This window comes from Sorex fumeus, unplaced genomic scaffold (assembly GCF_029834395.1).
Source record: "Sorex fumeus unplaced genomic scaffold, SorFum_2.1 ptg000063l, whole genome shotgun sequence".
Classification (NCBI taxonomy): Eukaryota; Metazoa; Chordata; class Mammalia; order Eulipotyphla; family Soricidae; genus Sorex; species Sorex fumeus.
Genome location: NW_026606120.1, coordinates 71,975,270 through 71,998,150, shown reverse-complemented (window position 1 = coordinate 71,998,150; position 22,881 = coordinate 71,975,270). Strand labels below are relative to the sequence as shown.

The window sequence follows — 22,881 nt, the reverse complement described above, 5'->3', positions numbered from 1 at the left end:
CATCTGAATGGATTTCAGAATAGTTGAAAGCAGGATAGTTAAGAGAGTTTTTAATAACAAGCATGACTTTTGCCTATTTATTTTGGGCAGCTGGGTTGGGGTGTTCATGAATATTAGGTGGTCTATCATTAAAGGTACTGACTGACATAGACCATTTAAGACAATGGGATATGGAAGATAGGATAGCTCAAGGGGCTGGAGTGCATACCTTGTATACAGAAGCCCTAGATTTGCTCCCTGTCACCCTTTGGTCCTCTAGCACTGCCGGACTACAAGGAAACTATCCCGGATTATCTCAGGGCAACAGGAGTAGCCCCTGAGCATGGTGTGACTCGAAACAAACAATAATAATAATTCTTTAAATTTTAGGCACAGTGATTTACAATACTGTTAATGAGTGAGCTTCAGGCACAGAATGGTCCAACACCACACAGTTCACCAGAGTGCTTTGGGGGTCCTTCTTGGGAGTACTTGGGGGACATGCAGTATTGAGGATTCATCCTGGGCTTCTGGAGTGCAAAAAGCATGCATTCTGGCCTATGGATTTTTTTCTAACTCCAAGTCAAATTCATGCCTGCATAAAATGCTGCCACCCCTAATTTCTCATATGAAATTCAATTTGGCTTCCCCATGCAAATGCATTTATCTCCTTGACCACTGGCTCCCCTGTATAAGCATGGGGCAGAGTTCTGTTCTGATAATCAATTCTTCTTTCATATTATCCTAATTATATGAAAATTATCATTATAATGTCTAAGGCATCAGGGACCTGTGGGCACCCAAAATATTCGTAGAGGGCCTTTAGTGAAAATAACATGAATAGGGATCAAGCCATAAGATGAGAGTGCAGCCAGCAGGATAGGAGGGTCACAGGAAAGAAATAAGGTCGGAAGGGGACCACAGACAGAAAAATGTTGAGAAACACTGATCTAAGAACTGGGATTTTTTTTTTTTTTGGTGGTGGAGGAGTGGGCCTGGGGGAGTCATACTGCCTGTACTCAGGGCTTATTCCTGACTGCACTCAGGGATTTCTCCTGGCCATGCTTGAGGGACCATATGTAATACCAAGGATCAAACCTAGGTCAGTTGCATGCAAGACAACCACCTTAATTGCTCTACTATCTCTCTGGTCCCACATCAATTTCTAATTTTGTTGTTGTTGTTTTATTTTGGATTATACCAAGTAGTGCTCAGCTCAGGGCTTATTCCTGGCTCTGCATTCAGGGACCACTCCATTCCTGAGGGGATCTTACGGGGTACCCAGGATAAGATTAGTATCAGCTGCAGCCCCATAAAGTTTGTAAGTGACCAGAACCTTTTTGTTTTGTGGTCACATCTAGCTGTGCTCCTGGAAAGGTCAGTGGTAATGGTGGGGGAACCATACGTGGTTCTGGGGATCCAACTGGGGGTCACCACATGCAAGGTAAGCACTCAAATCATCTGTACTATTGCTCCAGCCAAAAAATGTATTTTAAATTGGTTATTAATTAAAGAGAATCCCCCTGTCCTTCATCTTTACATTATACTTGTGCACCTGTATGTGTGTTTTGTTTATTTTGTTTTGGGGCCAGATCCACCAGTGCTCAGGGCTTACTCCTTCCTCTGTGCTCAGGAATCATTCCTGGTGAATTCAGGGGACCATATGGGATGCTCGGGATTGAACCCAGATCAGTCACATGCAAGACAAACACTCTACCCTCTGTACTATCACTCTAGCCCCAGGCGCCAATTTCTTAAACTACACATGATAGGACAAGTTTCAGACCTAGCAAATCTGGTTGCCCAACAAAGCATCTAGTTTGTTAGAAAATTCTGACATTCCTGTGCACATTTCAAAGTCAGTGGTTAGGTGCTCTACACCATTCTTGAATTAAGGAGTCATAGATCACCACTTTCAGCTTTTCCCCTTTGATTTTTGGAGGGCAACTCTCAGTATTCAGGGTCTGTGCTTGGGACTTGCTTATAGTGATGCTAAGGGAATCGTGCAGTATTAGGGAGCAAACCTAGGCTTCCTGCATGAAAAGCATACATGCACTCAACTTGTTTTGTTCTCTTTTCTGCCTTGAGCGCATACTCTATATTCCCTGTATAGCATGGTCTCTCACACACACACACACACACACACACATACACACATACACCCAGAAGTACCAGGAATGATCTCCTAGCACAGCTGGGAGTAGCCCCTGAACACTGATGGTGTAATCCCAAACATACAAGAAAGCATGAACTCAACCATTGAACTATTTCTCTATTCCCTCAAAAACTTTTACTTTTTTGATGTGGGGGATTACTCCCTGTGTTGCTCAGGAGAATTTGTGCTGCTGGGAACTTACCTCAAGGCTCCAGCATGCAAAGCATGTGCTCCAGCTTTTAATTCTTTTGGGTATATGTTTTGGGTTGGAGTGATAGCACAGCAGCTAGTGCTTTTGCCTTACATGCAGCCAACCCGGGTTCAATTCCTCTGTCCCTAAATTCATTGGGTGACTTATCTAAATGACCCGTGAGTACTTGAGAGAGCACTCTTACTCATCTTTTCCTTTCCCTTCTCACCAGTGTCTTTGGGGCAGAGGGAATGGCAGGCACTGGGTGCAGGCAGGGCTGCTTGTTAATCCTCAGAGAAGAGGTGGGAGAGAGGAACCTTAAAGAAGATGACCTAGGAGGCGCAGTATGGAGAAAACTTTGGGGGTTTTGTTTGAGGAGATATTTGGGGGCCATTTCCAGTGGTACTCAGGGCTTTCTTCTGGCTCAATGTTCAAGGATCACTCCTGGCAGTGCTCAGAGAACCAGAAATCAAACTGGGGTCAGCCTTATGCAAGACAAACTCCTTAACTTCTCTCTCTTTTTTTTTTTTTTTTTTGGCTTTTTGGGTAGCATCCAGCAATGCTCAGGGGTTACTCCTGCTGGTGCTCAGGGGACCATATGGGATTGCTGGGGATCAAATCCAGGTTGGTCATGTGCAAGGCAAACGCCTTCTTCACTGTGCTCTTGCTTTTTCCTGCACTGTTGTGTTCATTTTCTTTTGCCTCCCTTCGGAGAGCCCAGCAAGCTATCAAGAGTATCCTGCAAGGCATGGCAGAGCCTGGCAAGCTCCCCATGGCATATTTGATATGCCAAAAACAGTAACAAGTCTCACAATGGAGACGTTACTGGTGCCCGCTCGAGCAAATCGATGAACAACAGGAGAACAGTGACAGTGATATGTTCAGAACTGCTGGATCATATGACAATTCTATTTTCTTGGCCACACCCAGCAGTGCTCAGGGGCTACTTCCAGCTCATTGTTCAGGGGTTGCTCCTAGTAGTGTGTGATGGTCCATGAGGCAACAGGAATCAAACCTGGCCATTCAGCATGCAAAGTATGTATTGTAGTCATTGAATTATGGCCTTGACCCAGTAATTCTTATGTTATCTTTTGTTTTTTGGGTCACACCCAATGATGTTCAAGGCTTACTCTTGATTCTGTGCTCAGGGATGACTCCTGTTGTTGCTTGGGGAACCCATATGTGGTGCTGAGGATAGAATCCAAGTTGACTGCAAGGCAAGCATCTTATTTGCTATAATATCTCTCTGGACCCTGGGATATTTTTTTTTAGGGGGGGTGGGTAGAATACACCCAGCTGTATTCAGTGCTGACTCCTGGATCTATGCTTAGAGATCACTCCTGGCAGTGCTCAAGGGACTATATGAGATGTCATGCATTAAATCTGGGTTGGCTGCGTGCTTGACAAGCATCCTTCCGTCTGTACTAACTCTCCAACTCCCCACAGTAAATTTATTTTTAAATTTTTAGCTTCACTTCCCTACAGAGACCTCACCGCTTGTCATTCCCACCAAGTAAATGCACAAGGGTTCCAATTCTTCACTTCCTCATGGGACTTTTTTTTTTTTAAATAGTAGCTAGCCTCATAGGGTGTAAGATTATTTCATTTGATTACTACCTAAATTCTTTTGTTTGCTTTTGGACCACGCCTGGCAATGCTCAGGAGTTACTCCTGGCTCTACACTCCTGGTGGTGCTCTGGGGACCATATGGCATGCTGAGGATCGAACCCAGGCCAATTACATGCAAGGCAAACGCCCTTCTGTCTGTGCTATTGCTCCAGACCCAATGATGACTGTCTAAATTCTATCATTAAAGATTTATTCATGGGGCTGGAACGATAGTACAGTGGGTAGGGTGTTTGCCTTGCACGCAGTCGACCTGGGTTCGATTCCCAGCATCCCATATGGTCCCCTGAGCACTGCCAGGAGTAATTCCTGAGTGCAAAGCCAGGAGTAACCCTTGTGCATCGCTGGGTGTGACCCAAAAAGAAAAAAAAAAGATTTATTCACTGAGGTTAACAAGCATTCTCATTTGTCTTATTTTGGGTGAGGGGGCAATGCTCATTTGTCTTATTTTGGGTGAGGGGGCAATACCTGGCAATGCTCTGGGTTACTTCTCACTTTGCATTCAGGATCCCCTCCTGACAGTAACTCAAAGGACATATGGGATGCTGGGGATGGAAACTTGGTTGGCCACATGCAAGGCAAATGTCCTACTTGCTATCTCTGTCTTTTTATTTTAGGGCCACACTGGCAGTGCTCAGGTCTTACTCCTAGCTCTGTGCTCTGGGATCACTCGTGGATGGGTTGGGGGCTCCATATGCAATGCCAGGGATTGAACCCAGGTTGGCCATGTGCAAGCACACTGCCCACTATACTGTCTCTCTGCCCTCTCCCACTTTTAGTTTTATATTTTTCTTTATTCTTTGAAGGATTTGGGGGGTGGGAAGTTTGGGCCATCCTGGTTCAGGGGTTACTCCTGATTCTGCACTCAGAAATCCCTCCTAACAGTGCTGAGGGACCATATGGGATTCTGGGGATTGAATCCAGGTTGACTGCATGCAAGGCAAGCTTATCTTACCCATTGTACTCTCTCTCTCTCAGGCCCCAACTTTGTTCGACTTTTGAGTCACACCTGGAAGCGATTAGGATTTTCTTCCGGTTCTGTGCTGAGAATTGTTTTCAATGGTGCTTGGGATAGCATATGATACCTTGCTAGTGATCTCTGCATACACTCATTCAGCCCATTGAACTATTTCTTCAGCCCCTAGTGTCATCATTGTAGTTTTGACTGGCACATAAATAAAATGGACCAGAGCCATAGTATTTTACTATCCTTGATGTGGGATGGGAGATATCTCAAAGATTGGACTGCACGCTTTGCGAACACTCAGTTTTGATCTCTAGCACTCACTACATGGTCCCCATCTATCCTCTACAGCAATGACAGGTGTGACCATGAAGTACTGGGTGGGTAGGAGAGAAGTGTGGAAGTGTCTGAACTCACGATGTAGCTTAGCAGTAGAGTATTTGCTAAGCATACATGAGTCTTTGTATTCACTTTCCACAATACAAGAAAAAATCAGGTTCTTTTTGAGGGTGGAGGGCCAACAACAGGAAATGTTCAGGGGCTACACCAGATTTGTTGCTGGGGGTAGGGGGGCAGGGATCTGCTCCCAGAAATGCTTAAGGAATCATGTGGTACTGGGGGTCAAACCTAGGCCTCTAACATGCAAGGTATATGCATAGCCCATTAAGCTCTCTGTTTAGCCCAGAACTGCCATTTTAAGAAATTATCACTTGTTCGCTGCTTGCCTTGTACGAGGCTGTCCCAATTTCTATACCCAGCATCCCATATGGTCCCCTGAGTGCAGAGCTAGGAATAAATCCTGAGCATTACTAGGTGTGCCCCCCCCCAACACAAAAATAAGGGCCCAAAGATATTTCAAAAGGCTGGAGGGCATGCTTTGTATTTGGAAAGCTAGGATAGATCCCTTACACCTATGATCTCCCAAGCACCCCCTTGGAGGGAAGTAACCCCCATACAACAGTCTTGGGAGTAGCATCCAGAACTGCAGATATGATCCAAAACCAAAACCAAACTAAATCAAGTGAATACATTTTAGCTAATCAGTTGATTTTTTTCAATAAGTAATGATTGAATAATCTATTATTTATTATTCAACACCAAACAACTAATTATATTGATCAATTAATATTAATCATAGCACTGTAGCACTGACCTCCCGTTGTTCATCGATTTGCTCAAGCGGGCCCAGTAAAGTCTCCATTGTGAGACTTGTTATTGTGTTTGGCATATCGTATACGTTACAGGTAGCTTGCCAGGCTTTGCCGTGCTGGTGAGATATTCTCAGTAGCTTGCCGGGCTCTCGGAGAGGGGCGGAGAAATTGAACCTGGGTGGACTGGGTCGGCCGCATGCAAGGCAAACGCCCTACCCATTGTGCTACCACTCCAACCCAATATTAATCATATCAACACTAATTATTCGACACAGAATAGTTAACTATTCAATATTATTTGATATCATATTATGATATTATAACTATTGGTATTTAAGTGAATAATATATAATTGGGAGCTGAGTAATAGTACAGAGGATAGGGCACTTGACTTGCATGCAGCCAACCTGAGTTCAATCCCTAGCATCCCATTTGGTCCCCTAAGCCTGCCAGAAGTGATCCCAGAGTGAAGAGCCAGAAATAACCCTTAAGCATTGCTAGATGTGGCCTAGCAGCAGCAACAACAACAAATTCATGAACCAGACAGTTCTACAAAAAAAAAAATTAGAGGTATAAGAAAGCAGGAGCAAAGTTATATCAACAGAAATTATGTTGGGTTGTTTGGTTAGGGAGAAAGTACAGGAGTTGAGGCTTGCCTTGCATGCCTTCATATAGAGTAAAATAGAGTAAAATTCCTTAGGGGATAGCAGTGTCTTCCTGGTATCTTTACTCACTAGGGTTGACCCAATGGCTCCTGATTCAACACTGAGCAGTGTTCAAGGGCCTATTCCCAACTCAGTACTCAGGGATCTTCCTGGCAGTTCTCTGGGGACCATGAAGTTAGGGAATCAAATCCTGGCCTAGTGTATGCAAAGCATGTGCTACAATTAGTTGAACTGTCTCTCCATCCCCTATAACATTGGCCCAGAGGATTTCAGAGCCATAGTACAGCAGTTAGGGCACTTGCCTTGCAAGCAGGCAATTAGGGTTGTATCCCTATCACCCCAGATGATCCCCTGAATCTCGCCATGAGTGATCCTTGAGCTCAGAGCCAAGAGTAAGCTCTGGGCATGTCCTGGTGTGCCCCCCCACTCCCCCAACCCTCCTGAAAGAGCCAGAGAGTTAGTACAGGGGTAAAGCGTGTCCCTTGAAAGCAGCAGAATTCAGATCCCTGGCACCACATATGGTCCCCTGAGCACCCATGTGAATGATCATTGAGAACAGAGACAGGAGTAAGTCCTGAACATAGCTGGGGCCCCAAAAAGGAAAAGATAAATAAACGAAATAAGTTATTAAGGATCTGGAAAGATATACAGGTGGTTAAGGCACTTGCCTTGCCTTATGTAGTACTACCATATGTACTGTTATGTAGTACTACCTTATGTACTACTACCATATGTAGTCCATCAGCATTGCCAGGGTTGACCTCTGAGTAGCCCCTGAACACTGCCGAATGTGGTTCCAACGATTAAAAATTATAAAACAAGTTGTTGAAGGATATTCTTTCTGTGAAACCAATTTTTCCTTCTTCTAGGCTGCAAGAATTTTCTTCGAAATCGTTTCAGAGATTGAAACCGGGTTGGAAGTTCCCAGTTCGGCTTTCGAACACTGTGGCTTTACGAATCTTACTGGGAGTCCCCTAGATAGTTCTGCAGAGAAACAGTACGGATCTGTGCTCTCAAGGGAATTCTCTGGGGAATTACCTAGGCGTTCCAAACGTGGGCGGCTTCTTTCGCACTTAAGACCGCCCTATGCAAAACGCAAACAAAAAGGACGATCCCTCCGCATCCCCGGGCCCGCCCCGCCCCGCCCCAACCCCGAGCCTGGCCGTTGATTGGCCACCCTGACAACGATGGGCGGGACGTGGCCCTGGATTGGATGGCAGAGCTCATTTACAGCCGAGGGAGTCCCGGGTGAGTTTTAGGGAATCCTGACTCCAGCCCGGAGCCGGGGACCTACGCAGCCGCGCCCCCCCCTCCCCCCCGGGGAGCAGGACTAGCTTCTCGGCGCCGGGATTTGCAGGGGCGGGGCGTCACGGACACCCAGGATTGGCGTTTCGGGAGCCGTTTCCCAACGTGCACCGGGACGCCGGCAACTCACCCGGAAGTAGAAGCCCCGACTCCGCGTCCGCGGTGGGGCGCTGGCTGTGTCGCGTTGGGAAGTGGGTGCTCGACTTTCAGGTGAGGGGGCTTCGGGGAGTGGGTGCGAACTCAAGTCAGGGCGCAGGGCTTAGGCGTCAACAGTGGCGGCTCGGGATGGGGACCACACCGGACATCGCCAGGCAAGGGTTTCTCCCCTCTCGGGGCGAAGGCAGGTGCTCGGGCGCTCGGAAACCCGGCTTTGACGTTGAGTTTCAAGTATACAGCGCCTTTTCCTCCACCCCCGAGCTTCCTCGTTAAAGGAGGCGAAGGGCCCAGTGGCTGTTTTTACTCCTACTTTGTTGGGAATGGAAAGGGAGTTGGACGCAGTGTTTGGGAGCGTTCACCGGAGCCGGAGCTCGTGGGGTCCCCAGAGGCTGGCGCTAGATTGTGATCGCTGTTGTGACTTATTTTACCAGTGGGAGGAGGAGCCAGTTACACAAACCTGGACGAAAGGAGGGAGCGTGCTGCCTGGTGAAGTGCACAGAGCTTGGTCAGACATGGGAGTTTCCCTTCCACCTGTGGGGTCAGAGTAAGAAGAGCCTTTGGAATTGCCGTCTGGCCAGGGACTCAAACACGAGTGAGCAGGAATGGGAGGGGCCGGAGCAATAGTGCAGCCGGTAGGGGGGCGCTTGCCTTGCGCGAAGCACACCCGGGGTGAATAAGCCCGGACAACACATCTGGTTTCCTGAGACCCGCCAGGAGTGCAGGAGTGATCCTTGAGCGCAGAACCAGGAATAAGCCCTGAGCATCACTAGGTGTGATCCAACTCCCCCCCCCCCCCCCCCCACGGATGGGAGTGTCAGCCACTCTCTTTTTTTTATCCCCTATTTGTTATTATGCTGCACTAAGGATTGAACCCAGGACCTTAAGCACTCCTTATACTCCCCTATTCTCTCCTCATCTCCTGCATTTTGATTTGTTTTTGTATTTTTGTTTGTTTATTGGTGCACATCTGGTGGTGCTCAGGGCTTACTCCTGGCTTTGTGCTTAGGAATCACCCCAGTAGGTCTCGAGGATTATATGGGGTCCTGGGATTGAACCTGTGTTGGCAGCATACAAGGCAAGTGCCCTACTCACTGTCTTATTTCTTCACCAAACTTGTCTCTTGAAGTAATTTAAATGGGAGTGAAAATGGTGGGGCTGGCACCTTGACTTGCTGCCTAGAATGGTGGTGGCATTGGAAAACTTTTCAGTTTTTTTTTTTTTCCCTTTTTTTGAGCCGCACCTGAAATGCTCAGGGATTACTTCTGGTGGGACCATATTGGATGTTGGGAATTGAACCCTGATCAGTTGGTGCAAGGCAAATACTCTACCTGCTGTACTATTATTGCTTTGGCCCCAGCATCAGAATGCTGAGGAATCTTCTTTGTAACCAGCAAACTAGTGAATTCCTCCCAGAGAAAATGGTGATGTTATAGGTGAAGAAAGTAAAGTGAGCTTCAAATGTAATGGGAACGGCTCTCAGGGAAGCATGGTCAGCACTGTGTTGGTAAACAGCCGAGAGGGTCACTGTCCGGCCTTATTTGGTTAACCCCAGATCCATCTCCCAGACCACAGAGCAAAAGTTAAGAACTTCCTCCTTTCCTCCCAAGACAGAACCGATCCTCATTTCCTCCTAAAGTGTGGGGAGGAAACTGATGGAGAATAGTGCTTCCTAGAAATTATTACTTGGAGTCAAAGGATTTGTTTTGGGGTCATACCAGGTGGTGCTCAAGTCTTACTCCTGGCTCTGGTCTCAGTGATCACTTCTGGTAGGGTTTGGGGGAACATATGTGATGCTAGGGATAGAACGTAGGTTGGCCGTGTGCAAGGCAAGCAGTCTACCCCTACCCACTGTATTATTTCTCCAGCTCCTGGAGTCAAAGCTTTTGTATTAGTTCTAGAGGGTTTTTTGTTTTGCAGTTCTGGGGATCCAACGCAAAGCCGCACACATGTAAGCAATGTAAACCGTGCTGTATGTCTTGAGCTACTTCCCCAGTCATACTTCCTTCCAGAGTTTATTTTAGTTTTGGTGCTGAAGAGCAGGGATGAAGGAAAGTCAGGGGTTGGTGTTGAATCCAGGGTTTTCACATGCAAAGCCTTTTGAGCCATCTCCTAGCCCCCTACTTGCAGAGTTTTAAAGGGAAGTATTACTGAAACTTTCTTAGTAACTTTTTTTTTTTTTTTGGCAGAATGGGAGGTTGCACACCTAGCATTGCTTATAGCTCTGAGCTCAGGGATCACTCCTGGTAGGGCTCAGGGCACCATGTGTGATGCTGGGAATCAAACCTGGGTTGGCCACGTGCAAGGCAAGTGCCCTGATTGTTTTGCAATCTCTCTGATGTCTCAGTGTCTTTTTTGTGGGGGAGGAGAGGGGGCTCAGGGATCACTCCTGGCAGCCTTGGGGCAGGGGGAAGGGTCAGTATTTGGTGCCAGGATTGCACCTGGGGTTGGCCACATGCAAGGCAAGCTTTTTATTTGCTGTATTTTTTCGCTCCAGCCCTCTGAGTGTCTTTCAACTTATCTTTAAGATTAGCATAGTAGGGGTCTAGGGATTTTTTTCCTTAACTTAAAGTGAATTTATAGCTATTTATTTCTAAGTGGCATTAACCCTAAAGGAAAGAAGAAAAACTTGTGCTTGGACTAGGCTCAGTGTTCTAGACAACTCTTCTTGAGCCCAAGATAATGTTACTAAATTTTGTTTCAAACTTTGGGAGGTAAATGAGCTCCTCTGAGCTTAGAGATGACTATACACTCATTTATACTATTATATAATATTACATGGGCTGGAGCTATAGCACAGTGGATAGAGTGTTTGCCTTGCACACAGCCAACTTGACCGACCTGAGTTCGATTCCTCCGCCCCTCTTGGAGAGCCTGGCAAGCTCCCGAGAGTATCTCACCCACACGCAAAGCCTGGCAAGCTATCCGTGATGCATTCGATATGCAAACACAGTAACAACAAGTCTCACAATGGAGAAGTTACTGGCCCACCTCCAGCAAATCAGTGAGCAATGGGAGGACAGTACAGTGTAATGTTTATTATATACTGTTACAATGTTATATAATAACATAGTGTTATTTTCTTATCTTCATCTCTCCCATACTGATTTTGTGAAAAGACACTTTCACTTTAGAATATTTAATGCTCCAACTTCTATGCTGGCAGTTTTTTACCAAATCCCTGAGTAGAAGAGAATGAATACTTGGGTGTGTGTCTATGTGTGTGTGCTTTGAGCCACACCTGGCTGTGCTAGGGCTTACTCCTGACTTTGTGCTCAGAGGTCACTCCTGGTGGGACTTAGGGGACCTTATGTTCCCTATGCCAGGGATCAAACCCAGGTCAGATGCATGCAAGTCAAACATCTTACCTGCTCTACATCTCTTAAACCTTTGAATAAGTTTTCAAAAAACATACAAAGTTAATTGTTCACAGTGAGTCAGCCTGTTCTTTTTCGGTCACAGCTATTTAGACTGCTTATATTCAGGACGTTCTGCCTGGGTTGTTATGGAATTGGAATTTCCTGCCTTTCAGCTCTGAACCCTTTTGTGATCAGCGGGTACGGTATCAGATGAAAAATCAGATTGTCAGCAAGAATACTGCTGAAGATTGTATTGTATTCATTCAACCTTTGATTTGCTCCACAGTGCTGCCCCATTTTATCATATAGCATGCGGCTCTGTCTCTGCATGCCCTGTCTGTGTGTGGAGCGACCTTCTGGTATACTGGAAAGAATTACAGAAGCCGTTGGAGCTGCTAATTTCGTGGTGTAAATGAGTTTCCCTTCTTTCTTGAAACGTTAGCCTTTGTTTGCAAAACATAAAGTAGAAGGGGACGCATTACACCCTCTCCTAATGGTGAGGCAGAACTAATAAGAGAATGTGTTTAAAATTAATTGTGAGACAGTAAAGAATGAGTGGGTGTGTGAATGGGCATGGGGGGAGGAGAGGGAGAGCTTAGAGATAGTCTTGTTTTCCCAGGAGCCATCCCGGATCATTTGTTGGCAGTACATATTGGCTGAAGTCAGTTTTCATTTCAAGGTAAATTGGAAAGGGAAATTAAACCTTATTGTTTCGCTCTTAAGAGAGGAGAAGGGGGTGGAGGCAGCCGCCAGGGTGGATGTTGTTGGAGTGGTTCTAGGAGTAACAAGATTAGTGCTGTATTTTAACAGAAGGTGACATCATGGGCCCCTTTGGACTTGAGTAACCCTGTGCTGCAGGCTTCATGGTCCCCTTGTCGAAGTGGGCGATGTCGCTGCACATGTAAACTGCCACATTGGGGGAAATCAGGGCTTAGGCTTTAATGAATCTTTACAAAGGAGCAGAAAATATCCTGAGTCGACCTGTGCAGCTGCGGGGCGCTTGGGCAGAGGTACAAACCGGATGGGATGCCGAGAGAGGAAATGATTAGAACCATTGGCTCGGGTTCCAGAGGGTGATTTGATAAGGGGAGGCTGGAACTGGGCAATCTACTCTGGTGCTGTGGAGTGCTGCCGCTCTGGGAATCTCAGGGGAGGTGACTGCTTAGCCAAAGACAAACATGGGTGTGTGGGTTTGTGGGGACTTAGCTATATGGAGTTAGCCAGGAGGGGGCGATGTTAGACGCACTTGCAAAGCTGAGCTCTGGGCCCACAAGACCACAAGACACTGCTTGGCCTACAGTCCTTAGAATGGTTATTTATTTATTTATTTTAAAAAATTTTTTTGGGTCACACGGGTGGTATTAAGGACATATTTGGGGCTCTGAGCTCAGGGATTACTCCTGGCGGGGCCCTGGTGACCATATGGGATACTGGGGATTGAACCCAGGTACCCAGGTTGGCTGTGTGCAAGGCAAGTGCCTTACTTGCTATACTGTCTCACTGACTCCTAGAGAAGAATCTTTTTATAATCTACCTGTTCTTGTTGCTTGAGACACTGCGCTGAACGCAATAGACTTTTTTTTTTTTTTTTTGGCTGTGCTCAGGGATCACTCCTAGCAGGCTTGGGTGATCATAGGGGGTACCAGGGATGGAACCGTGGATGGCTGTGTGAAAGGCAAACACCCTACCTTTTGTATGATTGCTCCAGCCTAAACCCAACAGATTTGGGGTAGAGGTATCTTTGAGTTAAGCATCTAAGAAGAGAAGCAGAACCCCTAGGACTTTTAGCTTGGCCCTGATCTGATGTGAGGAAGTTTTTTGCTTCCTCTTCAGTTTTACACAAGAACAAAAAAAGTTGCTTGGGTTTCCCCCAGGGGTTAGGGTGTTGATTAAATTTTCAGGGATTTTCCTGGTAGAGTATTCTGAGTGAATCTTGCTAACCGTGATTATTGCTGTGTCCTCTGCCCCTCATCAGATGTGTTCTTCTAATGCGCTTTTGGTGTAGGATGTTGGAGAACGAAGAACAGGAGGTAAGAGTGTGGTCTCCAAGGATCAGGTGGGTAAAAACTGGAGCAAGGGTTTGGGATAAGATGTAAATCATGGGCCTGAGAGAGAGAGAGAGAGAGAGAGAGAGAGAGAGAGAGAGAGAGAGAGAGAGAGAGAGAACAAGGGTTAAGGTGCTTGCCTTGCATGCAGCCAACCCTGGTTTAATTCCTCATCACTGCCCTGATCACTTCCAAGCACAGAGTAAGTCCTGTGCACAGCTGGGTGTGGCTTAACCACCAAGAAAGGAAAAGAAAGAAAGAAAGAAAGAAAGAAAGAAAGAAAGAAAGAAAAGATGGAAATCATTGTTCAGTGGTGGCTTTGGACAGTAAAGTAATATCTTGGTGATTCTAATGAGCTCAGAATGAAGCCCGGAGAAGGGAATCAGTAGGAAAGGCCTCACCAGGAAATAAATTCCATTTAGCTCACTTCTTTTATTGGAATGTACTAAACTGTGAGCTTCATCAAGGCAAGGATTCTGGTCTCTTCATCTCTTACTCCCAGTGCCTGATACCTAGTGGGGGAGAGGGGTCAATGAATATTTGTTGGGGCTGGGGAGAGCGTTCAACAGGCTGAGCACAGGCTCTGCAGGCAGGAGATCGGGGTGGGGGTAGACTTGGAGCACAGAGCGAGTGTAGGACCCAGCACCTCTGGGTGTGTAAAAAAAAATTTTTTTTTTGATGTAATGTGAGTTAAGTGAATGAATGTATAAATGAGTAGAAACTAGTGTTGAGTGGGGAAAATCTGACAACCTGTTCTTTTGTCCGAGCTGCGTCACTCTGTGACTGAGCCAAAGCTAAAGGAGCGTTTCGTACTTGCAGGAGGTGACTACTGTGCGTGTTCAGGACCCCCGTGTGCAGAATGAGGGCTCCTGGAATTCTTATGTGGACTATAAGATATTCCTTCACGTAAGTGCATTAAGCTTTTGTATTGGGGTCAGCTCTCCAGGGCTTAGACTGGAATTGTTTGTGGATGATTGGACAGGCTCAGGACAGAAGGGGGAAAACAAGGGGAGGAGAGAGCTCTTGGGGTGTGCTTGAGCATTGCTTTTAGGCCTCCCAATGGCTCCTTGCTCTAGTTGGTGCCCCAGATTAGAACTGGGGCCTGGGGGCTTTGGGGTTCTCCATGAGTGTGATGCTAAGGAGTTTATATGGACTTGCCTTTTCTTGCCCTTAACTTTCTTCCATACTTCCTCCTGCAGACCAATAGCAAGGCCTTTACGGCCAAGACATCCTGTGTGCGCCGCCGCTACCGTGAATTTGTATGGTTGAGAAAGCAGCTTCAGAGAAACGCTGGACTTGTGTGAGTTTCCTCTTGCTCCCTTCTTGGTTCTGAGAGGGGCTTTTAATTTCATTAAAATTTTTTTTGGGTTTTGGGGCCACACCTGGCTATGTTTAGGGCTTGCTCCTGGTTCTGCACTCAGGGATTATTCTTGATGGGTTTGAGGGACCATATGCGATGCCTGGGATCGAACGCAGATTGGCTGTGTGCAAGGCAAGCAGTAGTACTACTCACTATACTATAGCTCAGACCCTAAGAGGGACTTTTTGGATACTTCCTTGGGAACTGGAGTGAGCTTATAGTGAACATGGCAAGATGCCAGACACTTAGACAATTAAGATGCATTTTCAGATCAGTAAGAAAAATAAAAAGGGACTGGAGGAATGGCTTAAATGGCTGGAGCGCATGCTTTGCATGCAGGAACCCTCGGTTTGATCCCCAGCATCACATGGTCCCCTGAGCACTGCTGGAAGCGATCCCTAACGACTAGTCTTGGAGTTGCCCATGAGCACCTCTGGGTGTGTCCCAAACCTGAAAAAAGAAAGAAGGTCCGAGGAGATAGTTCAGTGGGTTGGAGCTTTGCTTATAGGAGCTCTGGTTTGGTCCCCAGCACCGCATGGCTCCCTGAGCCCTGCTGGAAGCATACAGTGATCATAAGAGCACTGAGCCTAGTATGGCCGCCGAACCAAAAAAAAGAGTAAAACTAGTTCATATATGGGGCCAGGTAGTACATGAGTTTACTTGCCTTGCATGTGGCCAACCTGGATTCGATACCTGGCACTTCATATGATCCCCTGAGCTCTTCCAGGAGTGACCCCTGAGCAGTGAGGAGAGCCAAGCCATGAGCATTCCTGGATATAACTCCCTGTGTTATCCACGTGCAAGGGAAAAAAAAATAAAAAAAAATTATATGTGTATGTGTTTATCTGTGGTTTGTTTTGGTTTTGGGGCTACACCCAGCAATGGTCAAGAGTCTAGCTGTATGCTGGGGGCTGCTCCTGGTGGTACTGGGAGTTGAACCAGGTTATTGCATGCTAGAGTTGTGCCTTAACCCCTGTACTAGTTGAAACAAATATACTGATAGCATTTCAGATGTACCTTCTACTAGTCACCAAAATTTTTCAGCTTCTGAACTAATTTCACAGGTGGTGTCCCTGCCTTGTGATAGGTAAAAATTGTGGCTGGGGAAATAGCTCAGGGATATATACAATGCGCCCAAGTTCAAATGTGTAGCTCTGGAAGCTTCCACGCATGGCCATGGGGACCTTGAAGGCCCCTGGCACCGCAGAGCACAGGCTCGGCTCGGCAGCCTCCAGGCCTGGTGTTGAAGCCCCCTCCAGGTTGTCTCATTCTCAGCGGTAGTGGCCCTAGCCCTTGAGCACCTCTTGGGAGGCCCAAAACAAACACTGTTGTGTTCAGTTCATATGTACAGAGCACAGAGCACAGAGCCCCTTTCCCGAGACATACGGACTAACCTTAGAAAAAGTAGTGCTGTTCACTTGTCACCTCCCCCTTGAGTAAATTCCGTGGTTTCCATTGCAGAAGTGACGAGTGGTCGACCAGACTGCCTCTTGGTGGTGACATAACCAGTTAGTTCCTGCGGGAGTGGTGAGGCCAGCTCATGGGTCGGCAGTTAGTGGGAATTTCTGGTCCCACCTGTTGCACAGGGAGGAGGGGGAGAGGGAGGGAGGGAAGGGGGAGGGAGGGGGAAGGGGAGAGGAGGAGGGAGAGTTAGTTTTAAAGTACTGTGCTGCATAAGAGAGAGAGAGGAAGGGAGAGTTAGTTTTTTTTTTTTAACATGTAAAAAATTTTATTAAAATATGCTACTTCAGAAACAAATAAAATAGTGTTCTATAACATTTTTTTTACCAATACTTATTTTTTACCATGAAGAACCCCAATAAAACCCCACCCCCCACCCCTCCTCGTCCCTGTGAGGCAGATGAATTCTAGTTAACACTCTATCTGCTTTAATTAGATTCATTGTTTCAATAAAAGATTCACCACTATTATTTAGAGTTTACCCCCCCCCCCCCAAATCAGACATGCTGAAAAAGCATTGTGAAGTGATTTGCTTTCTACAGCTGGGTTCAAGAATTAAATGTTGGTAGGGAGAGTTAGTTTTAAAGCACTGTGCTGCATAAGAGTCACCAAGGTGGTTTGAGGAGAAACTGGCTATGAATCAGCTTAGAAAACTCCAGGCATGTAACTGGAGCTGGGAATGTAGTTTACATAGACTCAGTGATTTCTGTTTCAGTGCTCAGGGGGCTTTGTTTCTGAAGTGAAACTGATGGAGTGGGTTTGTAGACTGTGGAGTATGGCTGCGTGGGGTTTGGAAGTCATCCACTTGCTTTCTGGTTGTGTGAACTAGGACATTATAAAACTCCTCTAATTCTATTTTATTATTATTATTTTTGGTTTTGGGGGCACACCTGGTGCTGCTCAGGGCTTATCCCTGATTCACACCCTGGGCCACACCTGGTGCTGCTTAGAGATCCTTCTTGGTGGGCTCAGAGGATCATGTGGGATGCTGGGGATCGAACCTGTGTCGTCCGTGTGCAAGGCAAACGCCTTACCTGTTGTACTATCTCCCTGGCCTCTATTTCCTTACTATTAAAATGGGGACCCCCCAATAACTTTGTTATGGGCTTCTGGAAAAGATGAAATAAAATGAGGTTTGTAAACATTCAGCCCTGGGCCTGGTATGCACATGAGATGTTTAGTCCATGTAAGGTTCCCCTTTCCCCCGCCTCAGTCCCCCCGGCCTTACTAAAAGTTACTTGTATTCATTTGTGCCTCATTTCAGGGAGTTGATTGGGTGCTGGAATGATGGTCATGGCTGTTCCACTTACCTGAATGATGCCTTTATGTGACCTGCAGGCCTGTACCTGAACTTCCCGGGAAGTCGGCTTTCTTTGGCAGCTCCGACGAGTTCATAGAGAAGCGAAGACAAGGCCTGCAGCACTTCCTTGAAAAGTGAGGGATGGGGAGGGCTCACACTGGCTGCCCGGGGGTGGGGACAGGAGCAGTTTCAGGGCGGAATGGCCCCCTTGACAGATGGATTGGCACATTTTGTGGGAGAGGCCTTTTTTTGCGTCCCTACGCCTCTGCTCACTCGAGCCAGAAGCCCCTCAGAAGGTGGGGGTGGGGCATCGTGACTCCTTGGGGTGACACTGATTGCATGACTGTCATTTGTCCCAGTGTCCTGCAGAGTGTGGTCCTCCTCTCCGATAGCCAGCTGCACCTCTTCTTGCAAAGCCAGCTCTCGGTGCCAGAGATAGAAGCCTGTGTCCAGGGCCGAGGCCCCATGACTGTTTCTGATGCCATTCTCCACTATGCTATGTCAAACTGTGGCTGGGTCCAGGAAGAGAGGCAGGGCTCCTCACTCCTGGCCAGAGGGGACCAGCCGAACAGGTAACTGAAGCTTTCTTCATTGTTTTTGTTTGTTTGTTCATTTTTGTTTTGGGGTCACACCTAGCAGTACCCAGAGTTTGTTCCTTGTTTTTTGCTCCGAAATTACTCCTGGTGGTGCTTGAGGATGTTGGGATCAAAGCAAGGTGAGCACCTGCCTGCTATATGATCTCTTCGGCCCCAGCTCTCTCTGTTTTGTTTTTTTTTTTTGCTTTTTGGGTCACACCTGGGGATGCACAGGGGTTACTCCTGGCTCTGTACTCAGGAATTATTCCTGGTGTCTCTGTTCTTTAATGGAGGAAGGATTTGGGCCATACGTGGTGTTGCTCTGTGCTCAGTAGTGACCCTTGGTGGTGCTCAGGGGACCACATGTGGTACCAAGGATTGTACTGAGGTTGGCTGCATGCAAAGAAAATGCCTTACCTCTTGTACTGTCTCCTGGGTCCTGAAACTCTCTTTTCTGAGACTCTAGGACCTATGATTATGAAATAGGATGGCCAGGTACACTGAACCAGTGTCACTGTCTTGTGAGCTTTTCAGATGAGGACATCGTCCTGAGCACAGGGTATCTGGGTATGCTTACCCAGGGCCTGGTGGCAGGGGCATCGATGGGAACTTAGAGAAAAAGAGAGAGGCTTTCTTAGCTGTCCTGTTTTTTTTTTTTTTCTCTTTCTTGGGTCACACCCGGTGATGCTCAGGGGTTGCTCCTGGCTCTACACTCAGGAATTACTCCTGGCAGTGCTCGGGGGACCATATGGGATGCCGGGGATCTAACCCAGGTTGGCTGTGTGCAAGGCAAACGCCCCACCCACTGTACTATTGCTCCGGCCCCATTGTCTGTTCTGTTCTTTTTTTTTTTTTTTTGGAAGTTCAAACCGTTTTATTTCTCCCGATGGTAGGAGTGGTGGGGTCGCTGGGGGATGGGCACAATACTGCGGGTGGTGGGGCCTGCCTGGGGCAGGCAGGAGGGGCGAGCACGGTCCTCACGCAAAGGTGGAGCCGTTCCAGCCCACATTGGCCGCGTTCATGTCGTAGTAGTTGATGTAGATTCTATCCGGGCTGATGCGCAGGCGCTCGTTCAGGAGGTTGCACAGTAGCTTGCTGTAGGTGCGGTTCTGCGAGTCCCCAATCTTGCCGATGCTGTGCAAGCTGCAGAGCGCGCACGGCTCGCTGGAGCCACCGAAGGCCATGAGCTGGTCCGGGACCACGTGCACCGCGATGTACTGGGCCGGCTTGCCCGTGGCCTGCGCCAGCTGCTGCGTGAGCTCGGCGAGGAGCCCGTCGGGCACCGAGGCCCGGGGCACGTTGGTGTTCACAACGAACATCGGCATGACGGCGGAGGAGCGGAGAGGACCGGAGCTGACCCACACGCGCGCCGCCGCTGCCCGGTCCCTCCTGTTCTGTTCTTGATCCTATTCCTCTTTCTAAAATGACTTTATTGAGATAGAAATTACATACCATAACATTTTTTCTTTACAATTCAATGGTCTATTCACAAAGCTGTGAAACTGTTACCATTGTCAATTTTAGAACATCTTCATCACCCTAAAAGTCTTAGCCCATCAGCAGAGACTCCCATTTTCCACATTCCTAGACCTTGGGAACTACAAACTATTTTTGTATGTAAGGATTTGTCATGCCTGGACATTATGCACATGTGAAGTCCTATAAGATATGGGGGAGGGACTGGAGTGATAGCACAGGGGGTGGGGCGTTTGCCTTGCACGCAGCTGACCCAAGTTTGATTCCCAGCATCCCATATGGTGTCCGTTCCCCCCCCCCACACACACACACCATAATTCCTGAGTGCAGAGCCAGGAGTAATCCCAAGTGTGACGCAAAAAAAAAGATATGGGATTTTGCTTCTTTTACTTAGCGTGTTTAATTGTGTTCTACAACTTCTTTCCTTTCTCTCTCTCTTTTTTTTTTTTTTTTTTTTGTGGGGAGGTATTTGGGGCTATACCTGGCAGTTCTGGGGAATTACTCCAAGGTCTTTACTTAAAAGGTTACTCCTAGCAGTGGTCAGGGATCAAGTGGTACAGGAACTGAACTTGACCTTCCCCATGTAAAATATGTGTTACACCCATTGAACTTTCTCTCTGGCCCCTTCCTTCGTTTCTTATGGCGAGTAAAATTTGTATTGCTAGACCAGCCACCATTTGTTTACTGGTTGATTTGTTCGTTTTGGTTTTTTCTGTTCATGCCCGTTTTGTCCCTTTTCCTATTCTTTCCAGTTGCTGCTTTCTTCCAAGGTCAGGCAGGAGGAGCTCTCCCTCGCCGCCTCCAGGAGAAGAGAAGGATGATTTCAAAGTCTGGGCTCCTGTTATTGACTCGGAGGCACCTTCCTTGGAGAGCCCCCCGCTCACGTCCCCTTCCTCACCATCGAGCTGTCATTTCCCAAGACCCAAGGAGGAAGCCCTCACTCCTCAGCCCGTGAGGAGGGCCACGGTGGGGGACCGTGCTGTGCCTTTAGACCCTGCTCAGCTGGAGAAGGCGTTGGAAGAGGGAGCTTTGGTCTGAGCTCCTGGCTGTGCTCTGAGGTGGCTGCAGGAGGGCTGGGAAGCCAACTTGCTCAAGTGGGGGCGGGGCAGGAGGGGCTGCTTCGGTGTTCACAGTGGCCGCTGCCTGGGCCAGTGGCACAGAGGTCAGTGGTGACAGTCCCCACTCCATGCTTGTGGGTGAGCATATGCTCTGGGCGCTGTTGGTTTTTAATGGAATCCCTGCCTGTTTTCCTGGGAACCAAGTCTCTGGGTGTGTGTTGGTGGGCCCAGGCACACCGCCTCGGTAGCTTGGTTGTGGGGACCTGGGCAGGGCAGATTTTTGGATGCTGTTTTGAATACTGTCCCAGGGCTGAGATGCTTCTGTATTTGCATCCCCGAAGTGGTCTTTGACTGCAGCCCTTGCAGCGTTTTGTTCCTGGGAGGTTGGTCTCTTGCCTCCCTCCTTGCCTGGACCTGGGAGTGGATGTTCTCCCACCCTCTTGTACTGCACGGGTGGGCGCTGTGATGCTGCAGAGCCTTAGGTGGGACCGTGTCAGGGCCTGAGAGCCGCAGAGCAGCTTCCAGCCATCCGAGCAGAGGCAGCAGTTCCAGGGCGTTGTTGGAGAGAAGGCTGTCTTTCTGCATTTCTAGGGGAGTCGAGACTCTTTCCTGCAGGATTAGCCGGGGGCTCCTTTCATTTCTCCTCTTTCTCCTTCCTTAGCGACAGCAGGTCTTCAGCATTCTGGTCCCTCTGCTGGGTTGCAGGGAGCGCTGTTCAGGCCAGTGGGGCGCAAGGGCTTTGTTTCTGCCTGGAGAGAGGGCTCTGGGGATGGTGACAAGGAACAGCACGGCTTCCGTCAGACAATGAGGCGTTCTGCCCTCCCGCTGCCATAATTCCTCTCCGCCGAGGAGCAGAGAGCCGCGGGCACCCTGTATTGCTCTGCACTGAGGTTCCCGTGCATTCTCCTCGCCCCCTCCTCCCCGGCCCGCCCGCCCGGTCTGCGGGCGCCCCAACTGCTCCTCCTCGTGGCTGAGGCGGCGGCACTGCCGTGGCATTTAGTTCAGAGTTGAGGGGCTTTGGCCTGAAATAAAATTCAAGTATTTAAGACTGTTGTCGCAATTTGTGTCTAACAAGCTGTAGCCGAAGAGGGAGTGAGGGCTGGCAGTGGTTCCTTTCATAAATCATGGATTTATCAGCGTGGAAATAATGGTGCAGAGCTGTGTGCTGCAATTCCCCGCATTGTGTGTGCAGCTCAAGTTCAGCACCGGCGGAAGGACTTGCCTTCCGCAGAGCCCGGGCCCAGCGCTTCCCGCTCCTCGCAGCTCTGGGCAGGCACCTTGTTAGGTATAATTTACCTGATGCTGCTCCCCTCCTTGCCGCCTGTCTGAGGTGCCAGGTGCTGAAAGAGAAATAAAGTTTGTCAACAGGCAGATGTAGAGCCCTGGCTGGGACTCATCCCTCTTTCCTGCCCGCCTCCCCTGGGCCTCTCCTTTATATGATGCAGCAGAGCAAGGCGAGGAGAGAAAATCTACAGAGGCAAATCCAAAATGTCAAAAGAAGTTCATTTAAAAGGGGAAAAAAAAACCCTCCATACACAACCCTCACAAAAACCCGACAGATGCTAAGCTAATGGCATCCGTACTGCCGATTGGTGGGGACGACTCATGAATATTAATGAGTCCAATGCTCCAAATGGTGCAGCTGTGAACCCAGCTGTGCCTGAAGCTCTCTGATCTCGAAACTTCCAGACAGGAGCCGGAGGTGGTCTGTGTCAATTCCCTACTCAGCCAAAAAACAGCAAGCTCGCTCGGTCCTCTTCTGTTCCGTCTTTTCGTCTTGGAGTTGATGCTCAGCAGCAAGTTCTGCCAGCAGGGTAGGCTGCTGGGACAGCAGGAGCCATTCACAGACACGGATGTGATTTTTCTGACTCCTGGCTCTCTTAATGACCCATGAACAGCAGCGCCTACAGCAGCACCTCAGTTAATCTGAGGCGTCCCTCGCAAGCTTGTAGAGGACCGAGTGGAGGCCACGGGAGATGTTCTGAGAAGGAAGAGGCGATAACCAGGCTCTGGGGTTACAGGAGAGCAGCAGTGCTGGGCTTTGCTCTCCACCCAGGCA

The 22,881-nt window shown here is 48.1% G+C and overlaps 2 protein-coding genes across 2 annotated transcripts; one reads left to right on the top strand and one right to left on the bottom strand.

Annotated features, from left to right (window-relative positions):
- Positions 1 to 8,053: 8,053 nt before the first annotated feature.
- Positions 8,054 to 21,868, top strand: SNX11 (sorting nexin 11). Its single transcript, XM_056126666.1, has 8 exons — positions 8,054 to 8,245; positions 12,167 to 12,226; positions 13,523 to 13,577; positions 14,412 to 14,498; positions 14,792 to 14,892; positions 17,752 to 17,847; positions 18,073 to 18,285; positions 20,517 to 21,868. Exons 3-8 carry the CDS (start codon positions 13,536 to 13,538, stop codon positions 20,800 to 20,802), a joined length of 825 nt encoding a protein of 274 aa, XP_055982641.1. The 5' UTR covers positions 8,054 to 8,245; positions 12,167 to 12,226; positions 13,523 to 13,535; the 3' UTR covers positions 20,803 to 21,868.
- Positions 19,137 to 19,670, bottom strand: LOC130035152 (macrophage migration inhibitory factor-like). The gene has a single exon (XM_056126675.1). It carries the CDS (start codon positions 19,611 to 19,613, stop codon positions 19,266 to 19,268), a length of 348 nt encoding a protein of 115 aa, XP_055982650.1. The 5' UTR covers positions 19,614 to 19,670; the 3' UTR covers positions 19,137 to 19,265.
- Positions 21,869 to 22,881: the final 1,013 nt, after the last annotated feature.